Source organism: Eschscholzia californica, unplaced genomic scaffold, assembly GCF_041429995.1.
Source record: "Eschscholzia californica isolate CP2 unplaced genomic scaffold, dmEscCali1.0.p SCAF_3, whole genome shotgun sequence".
Lineage (NCBI taxonomy): Eukaryota > Viridiplantae > Streptophyta > Magnoliopsida > Ranunculales > Papaveraceae > Eschscholzia > Eschscholzia californica.
The window spans coordinates 47,207,914-47,218,930 of NW_028238420.1; the positions used below are offsets into that span (position 1 = coordinate 47,207,914).

The 11,017-nt window shown below is 37.5% G+C and overlaps 2 protein-coding genes across 3 annotated transcripts; both read left to right on the top strand.

The window, feature by feature from the left end:
- The first annotated feature begins 597 nt into the window (after nt 1-597).
- LOC147550991 (protein PHOSPHATE STARVATION RESPONSE 1-like) lies at nt 598-5,954 on the top strand. Of its 2 annotated transcripts, none has more exons than XM_086666634.1 (8): nt 598-956; nt 2,881-3,626; nt 3,723-3,936; nt 4,036-4,112; nt 4,213-4,252; nt 4,635-4,695; nt 5,022-5,091; nt 5,308-5,954. In XM_086666634.1, the coding sequence occupies exons 2-8, from the start codon at nt 3,051-3,053 to the stop codon at nt 5,656-5,658; spliced, it is 1,389 nt and encodes a 462-aa protein (XP_086522760.1). In that variant the 5' UTR covers nt 598-956; nt 2,881-3,050; the 3' UTR covers nt 5,659-5,954. The 2 variants fall into 2 exon arrangements, with proteins under 2 accessions (XP_086522760.1, XP_086522759.1); XM_086666633.1 differs by having other exon boundaries at nt 774-1,043.
- Nucleotides 5,955-6,419: 465 nt separating this feature from the next.
- Nucleotides 6,420-10,170, top strand: PEX12 (peroxin-12). The gene is made up of 10 exons (XM_086671679.1): nt 6,420-6,865; nt 6,981-7,086; nt 7,867-8,015; nt 8,305-8,542; nt 8,676-8,785; nt 8,910-8,984; nt 9,062-9,148; nt 9,278-9,364; nt 9,605-9,742; nt 9,846-10,170. Exons 1-10 carry the CDS (start codon nt 6,758-6,760, stop codon nt 9,915-9,917), a joined length of 1,170 nt encoding a protein of 389 aa, XP_086527805.1. The 5' UTR covers nt 6,420-6,757; the 3' UTR covers nt 9,918-10,170.
- Nucleotides 10,171-11,017: the final 847 nt, after the last annotated feature.

An 11,017-nucleotide genomic window follows, 5' to 3' on the forward strand; every position in this document is an offset into this window, starting at 1 on the left:
TTAAAACAAATTATAATTGGATGAAAATGAGAAGGAAACACGAATCTATAGAGTGGAAATCAACGACCTGCTAATATAAGCCCTTAAACCAAATTATAATTAGTTTTTGGTTTGTTTGTGAAAATCTATATACCTAGAGCAACTCCAACGACAACTTGTTTTAGGCCTAAAAAATTATTTTTTTTCAACCAAATTTTTAGCCTCAGTTCAACCTCAAAAATCGACTCAAATGCATTCGGGGCTTAGGTCTAAAATTTTTGCACGTGGGAAACATGTGTGGATTTTTTGTTGGTGTGAGAAAAACTTGTGTGATATTGTGTGTGCGAAACACGTGTTTGCATTATTTTCGAAATAAATTTTTTTTCTTCAAATTTTCAGATTTTGAATTTCCCATTTTTTTCTACCCAAACCAATTTTCAAATATTTAATTAAACTAAAAAAATTAATTGTAACTTAATTAGAGTATAGTTGTAAAAATTAACTAATTGCAGTTTAATTGAAATAAAAATAAATTAGAGATTTTTTTAAAAAAGTTGTGACCGTTGCATGTGATCTAACGACCAAGATATAATGGTCACATGATCGTTGAGGACTCCCAACGGTCAAGTGACCACCCTTTAGAATTTGGGTCGACTCAAGGGTGCTCTTGGGGCTGAGCTTAAACTCACCCCCAAGAGACTTTCATTGGAGCATGGGGTTGGGGCCGAAATTTGAATCTTGGGCCTGAGCCGAGTCGCATTGGAGTTGCTCTTACTACACAGAGGTATCTCCCTGTACCACCCGCTATTGGACCTGCCTATACCAACCCTTAAAAAAAGAGGAGAGAGAAAAGAAGAAACTGGGGGAAAAAAAAGTAGAGGACGCAATCTATATTATTGTTCACTTGTTTTGGACTCGTGAGTCGTGACCAGAAGAAATTCTCAGACCCCGTATCCATCAGATTCTCTCAATCTTGGGTACGACCTAATTTGATAAACACCCTCGATTTCCATTTACGATTTTGTGCTTGTTAGGGTTCATTTCTTCTGTATCTGTTATTCAAGGTGAGAAATTTCTGTCCTCATTTTTCAACTTTTGATGATTAGAAATAACATGTTAGAATCTTTGATTCAGAAACGACTTTGGGTTGTTCGTTTATTTGTGTTTCATAGTTTCAATTACCATCATCATAACTCTTTCAAATCTAGTTGGAATTCTGTTTTCTTTTAATGAGGAATTGGAATTCTAATGTGTTTATTTTTGTGGGTTTTGATTTTCTGATGTTTTTTTTGTATTGATGTTTGGAAAGTTTAGATTTTTAAGTTGGGTACTGGAAAACTCCCTCTTTTATTGAAGTTTATGTCTTATAGGGTATTGAAGTGTAAGATATCTGAAATGTTTTGAGTTTATAATCCTATTTGACAATTGACATGTTTATACTCTTAGGTTTTGGTCCTGGTTCTGAAATGACTGATATTTTTAATGAAATTTAGGACCAAAATATAGGAATTAGACATGTGTTATTTTGAAGTGGTACTTAATAACCTTAGATCAATTAGATTGAAGAGGAGTCTTAGAAGACAATTTTAAGGTGTTATTTATACATGATGAAGCTCAAGTTTGAGAAACTGCGCGAACTCTGTGAATGATTGTTGCCAATCCTCAGAACGATAGATTAGGTATATTAGTTTATGTAGAGAGGTCCAAGAGTAGCGCCTCATTAGGGACGCCTCATTAGGGACTAACACAAAGGCGAAATAGTTGGTGCAGGCAGTTCTTCATGAGAGTTGGTAGCGGGTTCTTGGGTGATAAGAGAAAGTTGCGTATTGTGTTGATAAAGGTAGTGAAGTAGGATAAATGGTCCTATATAGATTATATTAGTGGACCAAGTCAATAAGGAATCATGTACTAGCATCAAGATAGATGGAGTAGGCTTTGGTTGATTCTTATCGTAGTTGGGTGGAGTGGACCACGATATTCTATATCTTTTTCCTTTGGAGGGTTTTTATTCTGTTTCGATGTAAATCAAATAAATCATTGTTTCAAACTTCGGAAGTTGTAAGCTTACTATTGAAGGTATCTCATAAATAAGCAGAACAATTGAAAAAAAAACAAATGATTGGGTTGTGTATGATTGCAAGTGGCTAAAGGAAAGGGATAGATTTTCAGAGAAGTTCTATTAGGAGATAGGGTTATCTGAAGTAGTATTATAATATTATTCACTTGCCAGATTGTAAGAGGAAATATGGATGGCGAGAGATTGAAGAAACAGGTCAAGGGAGGGAAATGATGAATGAAAAGAGGCTTTTTCTCAGAGAGAAATAGGGTAGAACTGTTTGGGGGGGGGGGGGTTGAGAAACATGTGACACGATGGGAAGTTTTTATTACCCATGAAAATCAACTTCTTAATTCCAGGGTGAGTTTTTCTTTCCATTTTAGCAACCATATACAACCGTGAGTAATAATATGAACAGTCAGAAAAACTTCGTATGAAAGTATATTGAGAGCAAAAGAGTGAAAGATGAAACCAAAGAAACATACATATTCAACTCAAAAACTAGAAAAGAAACACAAATCTCGTACTTTATTTAGAATAAATAAATGCAAGCCCTCTCACAAAACCGTAGTTTATGGGAGATTTGCCTGCACGGTTGTATATTTCCGTTTGCCGTATCTCGCACTTTTTGCACTTCCCACATTATTTACCTATTGATGATGGTGTGTCTATGCAAATGGTTGTTCATGTAATCTAGGCAAAAATATCTGAAAAATAACTTATGTATCCCAAATTATTGTCATCTTGAATTGCTGCTTTCAATTATTTGGAAATTCGTTTGGTGAGAATAATTTCTTCTGGGGTTCAATATTGGTGATGGTATGTTTCAATTGTCTTTTTTACAGATGCAATAACTGTGGAATCTAACTGGTTCTCGACGTCGAAGGTAGAGTTCAATTTCAATGGTGACAGAAAATTAAGGACATTGTCGTTTGGAGATTAAAATTCAGACTTAACTTATAGTTAGTGATTAGTTAGTTTGCTTTAGTTGGAACTTTACGATATATGGAAAAAGATGGAGGCACACCCACATAGCAACTCCGTGGAAGATTATGTAGAATTTCTTCATCGCCAACAGATTTCTTCTAAAAGAGAAATGACGACAAATGGCATAGTCTCACGTGCAACTTCATTAACCTCCAACAGCGAAGTCGTAGGACATATGTTTTCATCAGCTTCAGGATTCTCTACCGATCTTCATTTTTCTAACCGGTCATCCCATGAGAAGGACTCCATGAATGGCCCCTTCATTTCGCAATCATCTAATAACGGCTCATCTTTGCCATTGAATCAACCGTTTCACTCAGGAACAGGGATGCTAAAGTCTACAGCATCAAGTCAGTATGTGAAAGATAACAATGATGTTGTATGGGATGCAGATCCACTTCAGGGGCTTCTTGATTTTTCCGAGAATATATCCGTTCAGGACTGTCAAATAGAAAGCAGCAGTATGGGTGGTATAGGAGTCGAGGACCCTCATAAACGAAATGATTGGCAGGATTGGGCAGACCAGCTAATAAATGTTGACGACACTTTGGGTTCTTGGAGTGAGATTTTGGTTGACACCAACATTGCTGATTCTGAACACAAGGTCGATCCCGTTAACACAACTCTATCTACATAATGCAGTTTTCTTGAAAACATTTCAATTTTGTTACTTATTTTTGTTCCTTTCTTTGTTATTTAGACAGTAAATCCGGTAACCCAACCATCTTCAGATTTCTCGGCCGAGCAGTCCCAAACTCATCAGCAAGCTCCTCTTAATTCTGGAGAACTATGTGTTGTTTCTAGCCCTTCATCTTTAGTCAATGGTACTTCCTCAAACAAGCCTAGAATGAGGTGGACACCTGAACTTCATGAACGTTTTGTGGAAGCTGTCAATCAGCTTGGTGGTAGTGAAAGTGGGTGACCTGGTTGAATTAAATTTACTTTTTGAACTCATATTGAGTAGAGGAATCCATTTTTTTTTTGTGAACCAAAATGTGATTTCTGGCTTACAGGAGCTACTCCCAAGGGTGTGCTGAAGCTAATGAAAATTGAAGGCTTAACCATCTACCATGTCAAAAGCCACTTGCAGGTCCATAGTCAATTAGACTTTCTGAATGATATCGTTATGAATCTTCTGTGTTTAGTTTCATGATTCTATATGCACTAAGTCGTTCTTTTTTCAATCGCAGAAATATAGGACAGCACGGTACAGACCGGAGTCGACAGAAGGTACTTGATAGTTAACAATCTTATTCCTTTGCTGCAATTCTTCTTTCCCTTCCTAATATTCATTCTTTTTATTGCTTTTTTTTCTTTTGGTTGTTTCTTGTTCACTTCTATTTTATTTTCTATATCTTTTATATGGTGATTAGTACAGGTGCTAGCTTCTTTTTTTTCTGGTCTCTTTAGAAAATTATCTACTCCATTTCGCCGTGATGTTTTTTTCTTCTTTACAGCTGTTAGCGTATGCCATTTCCATGAAGATGTTTCTAGTTCCTAAGTGAAACTCCTTTTTTTTACGATAATTTATCATGAAATATGGTTCACGAAAATGAACATCAAAAGTCATTTGTTGGATATATCTTAAACACATTTTGTGTTATTTATGCAGGAAATTCAGATGGAAATAAGATGTCTACAATTGGTGAAATGTCGACTCTGGAGCTGAAAACGTAAGTCCGATTTCTTTCCTATTTTTCGATGTATTGGGCAAATTTGTAGATAATCATTTTGAAACTAAATGTACTAGCTTTAGTTAATTATATCTCCCAGTGGAAAGTGAATTGCAACTTTTGTTCTTTGATTAAATTTCGTGCAACGGGTCGATCTCCCGAGGAACTTCATGAAATTGACTTGTAATTACAGTTTGAATTTTGATAATTTCTGACGACGAAATTCAAGAATTTCTGATTCAGAAAACATATATGATACGATTTTTGTATTTTTTGAGTGATCCAGCATGGTAGTTCTAAGTCGAAACCTCTGTTTTGAATTACAGGGGCATTGACATCACTGAAGCATTACGATTACAAATGGAAGTTCAAAAGCAGCTGCATGAACAACTTGAGGTATATACTCACACATCGATCATGTACCTGCGCTTTGACTATCCTGGTTTGGGATTCTTCGAGAACATAGATCGGGATCGAGGCTTGGACTATCCTAGTTGTTTCATAAGTTGTTTGAGTTGCTCGCTAATTACCTGTGAAATTCCGCATTATCTTTTATGTGTTATGTGGTTCATTATAGGAATTCAACACCGATCATTTAATCTACTCGTGCAGATTCAGAGAAATCTACAGTTACGAATAGAAGAACAAGGAAGGTATCTGCAGATGATGTTCGAGAAGCAAAACAAGACTGGAAATGAAAAGCACGATTCACCATCATCCGGTCAGGATGACCCGCCTGTTCAATCATTGGATCAAGTACCAGAAGGGTCAGAAAGGAATCAAGCTTTAGCAGGAAATGGCCCAACCAATGTTAGTCCAGTACAGGCGAAAAACTCACAAAATCACTCAGGGGAGCAAAAAATGCCCGTAGCTGAAGCTTCAGAAGATCTCCATCAAGATGCCAATGACAGCTCCATTACTCCACCAACAAAACGTGCCAGATCGGATGATTCGACCATTTAGTCTTCCCAATCTTCATCCTGACTGATGGAAAGAGTGGTGACGACTTACAAGGAAGAACCTAATCTTCATTAAGAGAGACTATATTAATTGGACACAGAGAAGTAATAGAATTCTATATCGTCTTCTCCCTATTGCGGGCAATGGACTTATTTTCTTTTTCGAATTTATTTAATAAATACAAACTTGTTGATTTATGTCCATGGTTTAGAGGCTGAGATACATTTGAGAAATGATCTTCCTGAACACCTATTTTCTGTATATACATATTTTATTTCAAGAAAATCTAGTTTATAAGAGTAGTTAACCAACCTTTTTATGGAAATGTTGATCCGGTTGTGTTGATCGCCATTCTAAACTTCTTGTTTAAGTGTTTTCGTTTTAGTCCTTGGTTTTCTTTTACTTCTGAGCCACACCTTCGGGCATACGCCTTTGTTTACCGCGCTATATGGTCGTTCTACTCTTACAGGTACAAATAAGTTGTTACAACAAGCATTATTCACATAAGTGGGCTGGTTTGGGTATACAGTTTGGGTCGAGCAGATAGTATTTGTCTTTGGCATCAGGCACCCATAGTGTCAAGCCGGCATGGGTAGATAGTCGGACAAAGGCATTCTACCTGAGCCTGATCCACTAATTCTAACGACTCGGACGGGTAGTATCTATCTCGGCCATCAGGCGCCCATAGGTAGGGCGGGCGTGGGGTTGGTGCATTTACGGACATTTTTTTCCCTACACTATACCAACTTTTGCTCTTTGTAAATAGAGTCAGACTAATGGAAATCATATTTCCACCTCTGGAGATCGAACCCGGGACCTCCAGGGACTTTTGGAGTATATGTCAACACTTCAAACTAGTCAGACAACCAAGTGTTAGACTCATACTTCCCCATTGAACTTATATCAAAACCTCATCCTTAATTTTGAGGCATGAATTTGGGGGTTTCCCACTAGTCTTGCATTGAAAAAGTTTGTTGATGTCATCTTAGCAGAAGAAACAACAGTATCATCTCTCTTCTCCCTCTCATTCTTACTGTATCTCTCATTTCTATCTAGGGTTACAGAGAAATTTGTTGGTTGGGAAATCAAAATTGGATGAGAGATGTTGTTTCAGGTGGGAGGTCAAGGAACTCGTCCTACCTTCTTCGAGATGGCCGCAGCTCAACAACTCCCCGCCAGTCTCAGGGCTGCTCTTACTTACTCTCTTGGCGTAAATTTCTCCCATTTCTCTTATTCTTCTTATTTTTATCCTTACCCATAGTTTCATTTACCTCTATTAGGGTTTTGATTGAGAATTGAATGTTTGGGTATGCTGAGAAATGCAGGTTTTGGCTTTAAGAAGACCGTTTCTTCACAAAGTTTTGGATTATGATGATGAATTCTTTGCTTTGCTTATGATGGTTCTTGAGACTCATAGTTTACGAACTACTGGTATATACTCATTTACTTCATCTCTTAAGTTTCTGAACTAAGAAAGTTTTTGTTAATAGAGAACTAAATATTGGGTTGATTCTTTTTTTAATTGTTCATGAAATTTTGCTTAGTTAAAGCTTGCATTTCATATGACTATGAACTGATTGCCCGTTTCTAGAATTAGACTAGTTGGTTCTTTTACCACCTTAATGAAGTGAAGTGAGGTTCAATATTATTTCGGGTGGCAAAGTTAGTTTGTAGTATAGGTTTTAGTAAGTGAATAAAGAATGTGGGTTATGCTCAAGCGAGTCAACTGAGAGTAGCTATAACTACGTAGTTGCTGGATAGGAATGGAGGGTTTGAGAGGGCAATTGAGCAGATTCCTGTTCTAATATATTCCATCCTACCCTTATACTGTAATTACGAAGAAGATGATTCAGCAAAGTTTTTCTCTTGGAAATTGTGAAAATGGTGAGAGAATTGTATCAGATTAGTTATCGAGGCGGATATCCACTATTAAGCTGTGGCTTTGTTCTATCATCTTTGGACCCCGTAGTTTACTAGGACTGCAAATTTGAATGTTAAATCCGGGGTGAAGGGAACAGTCAAATTAGAAGTTTTTCATTAACTTTTACGAACTTTGGGGGAGATGACTGCAGGTTTGAGTAGTGGGTGTTCTACCTAGTTGCTTTTTTGGTCCCATCATGGATTGTATTATGGATCCTCACTTTGTAATTAGAGTATCTGAAAATCTAAGTCTACGGTGGCTTAAGTTCTCTGGTTTCCCTTTGTTTTCAGATGCTTCTTTCTCTGAGTCTTTGTATGGCCTACGAAGGAGAGAAGTGGAAATAAAATTGAGCAAGGGCAAGCCTAGTTTGGACTCAGGTGATGGGGGTAATCACTCTGGATTAAGAAAGCACCAAAGAGTTCTCTCAGTTGTATTTCTGGTACATTCTTTTTCTCTTTTATGTGAGTCATGATTTTTAGGCAAAAAAACAATAGACATGTGCGAGTAAATAGCCAGTTATATCCTTTTAAGCTCTGGAATAACAAACTACTCCCTGCCTAAGAGAGCTTTCAAGTTTATCTCAAACTCTATAATGTTTAGTACTGAACCCTCTTTAATCTCTGTCTGGTGCGCGAGTTGAACTTTAAATTTGGAGTATTAAATCATCTGAAAGCTTGAAATTCTTGTCAACCCAACTTATTATCTGTGACCTGGTTGTATACGTGTAGGTTGTTTTGCCATATTTCAAATCTAAATTGCATTCAATTTACAATAGAGAAAGGGAAGCCACACTTCAAGCAAGTTTATGGGGACCTAGTGAAACACGACTTGACGATGTTGACTATTTTGATGGTGGTACTACAACAGGAGAGATGCGTTCAGAAGTATCACAGAGGTCCCCTATCAGAAAAAGGATTGATGCTTTTATTGGGTCTTGCTATCCATGGCTACATGCAGGCACTGAAGGTTATTACCATAAACTTTGTGGCAAAACTACCAAATTGAAACCTCATTTGACTACAGCTACGTCACACTACCACATTTTCAGCTTAATCTGAACATTTTCTATCCTCTTTAAACAATCTATTCGCTGCTGCAGGTCTATCATTTGCGTATCAACTATTATATCTGTTGGATGCTACTGGTTTTTTCTCTCCAGGACTACATGTGATTGGGATTCATGTCTGTCGTGCAACAGGACAGGAGCTGGTACAATGTTTCTTACCCATTTGTTCAACCTGTAATTTTGTTCGAAGTGGTCCAAATGATTTCTTTCTCCCGAGTTTCAAATGTCACTTACTCTATACTTTTCTTTATTTTTATGTCAACGCAGATGGATACATCATCTAGGATTTCGAAGATTAGAAGCCATGAACGTGAAAGACTTCGTGGGCCACCTTGGTTGAAGGTAATTCATTATCTTATCAGTACATTTTGCAACCAATATATAATCTATCTAACTTGTTTCTGGTTCACAATATATAGGCAGTGCAAAAAATGTTACTGAGCTGTGTATACACTACCCTAGACTATGCACAAACTGGTCTTATTGCGGCCGTGTTTGTCTTCAAAGTAAGTGTACCTAAAAATTTCATAGTAGTATAGCTAAATGTCTTCTTTTCCTTCTCTATGGGTTTCTTTCTTTACACAACTTTTAAGAGATTGAACAAGATCGCATATGTTAAATGAAAATCGTCTCAGATGATGGAGTGGTGGTACCAGTCTGCTGAGGAAAGGATGTCAGCTCCAACTGTCTATCCCCCACCTCCTCCTCCTCCGCCCCCAAAGGTAAATTAAGCTTTTCATTTTTGTCAACCAGTGACTATTAGCTCAGCAATTCTAACTTAGCTATTAACAGAATAAACATTTAATGATTTAAATCAAGAAACAAACCCCACCAGTTTCTTTGCCTTTTTCTGCTTCATAACAATTATTTGGACAAAACAGTTCAGAATGAAGTTATAATGTCGATCTCAAATTGAATCCGCATCTTGGGTACTTTGCTATTTCTAACGTATCAAGTAACAGGTTGCAGAAGAGGGAATTCCGCTTCCTCCGGATAGAACAATATGCCCATTGTGCTCACAGAAACGTGCAAATCCATCAGTAGTTGCAGTTTCAGGATTTGTCTTCTGTTATCCTTGCATTTTCAGATATGTCTCACAGGTATACTTCCAGACCATATTTTCATGAGTACTATAAAAATAGACACCCTTTTCTTCATTGGGAGTGTTATTCCTTGGTTAATATACTTTCCTCATTGGTACAGTATAAACGCTGCCCGATCACATTGATGCCTACAACAGTCGAACAAATCCGAAGACTCTTTCATGATATGTAGTGCTGAGTCATATTCCTGTACTTAAGCTCGCAAGAACCAAAACTGATACAAATGGTGGATGAAACTGGGACAGCAGTAACACAAGGCAGCAAATACCTTGACCAAATAATGTCCACTGCCGTTTCATTTCCAATAATTCTTTATCCCCTTTCGAATGAAACTGTGAATGTACATTAGTCAGTTGTTATTAGGGAATTAAAAAGAAGAAAAACAAGTATTATATTCATGGTCACTATGAATGTATAACTTCACATGCTGCTTGGTAGGGGTGGGAGGAGAAATGGGACTATGCCCAGCCACTATCCCGGGTGAATCTTAGTCGAGGTATGTGTCTCTCTAAATTCTGTCCAGCCACATATCCCGGCTGGGATTCTAGTAGGGATAATGGTCAGGGAAACTACCACCCTTGGGGTGGGAAAGGGGCGAGTATGTGGCCTATACGAGTAGTGACATCAGCGAGCCTGATGGGTCAGGCAACTTTTCTCTTTACGTGTTAAGGACTTGGGGTACTCAAAGGACGTCTTTAAAATTCTTAAAGCTCAAAGCCAGCCTAAGCCTACTAGGGGAGTCACCTAGTAGGAGAGTCGGGCAAGCCAGGTCACAAGCATTTTGGGTGTCCGACAACTTGCTTGAACACAAAAAAGTTATTTAGAAGTTTTCTTATTACCTCAATTGATCTTCAACTGAATCGTTTAATCGTTTTGTTTGATGGTCAAATGGAGGGTAAGGGTAAGATGGGAATTATGAATAAACTATTGGCCAAACCAAACCGTCATTTAAACGGACAAATAACAGAATCCGTTAGTTGCAAGGGGCATTCTTCAATATACCTTTACTTGTAGGGGTAGGTTCCAAATAACTAACAATTTTGGTGTGAAATAACTCGAAAATCTTTCAAATGAAAACCCTCAAAATGGGAACAAATAAAAGCACGATCTCAATTCCTTCAACTATCTGACTTTCAATTATCAAACCCATCAACTGTCTCTCTATGATTTCTCTCCCAAACATTCAAAGTAAGTTCCTTGTTTCAGATTTTGATTCAATTATAAGATTATCAGAGTTCTAAATTAAGAAGAAATAATGGGATCATTAGCCAC

Coding starts and splice junctions, on each gene's coding strand:
- LOC147550991 (XM_086666634.1), top strand. CDS start 3,051: ATGGAGGCACACCCACATAGCAACTCCGTGGAAGATTATGTAGAATTT. Junction 4,253..4,634: donor CAGACCGGAGTCGACAGAAG/GTACTTGATAGT, acceptor TTATTTATGCAG/GAAATTCAGATGGAAATAAG. Junction 5,092..5,307: donor AGCTGCATGAACAACTTGAG/GTATATACTCAC, acceptor CTACTCGTGCAG/ATTCAGAGAAATCTACAGTT.
- PEX12 (XM_086671679.1), top strand. CDS start 6,758: ATGTTGTTTCAGGTGGGAGGTCAAGGAACTCGTCCTACCTTCTTCGAG. Junction 6,866..6,980: donor CTCTTACTTACTCTCTTGGC/GTAAATTTCTCC, acceptor TGAGAAATGCAG/GTTTTGGCTTTAAGAAGACC. Junction 9,149..9,277: donor CGGCCGTGTTTGTCTTCAAA/GTAAGTGTACCT, acceptor AAATCGTCTCAG/ATGATGGAGTGGTGGTACCA.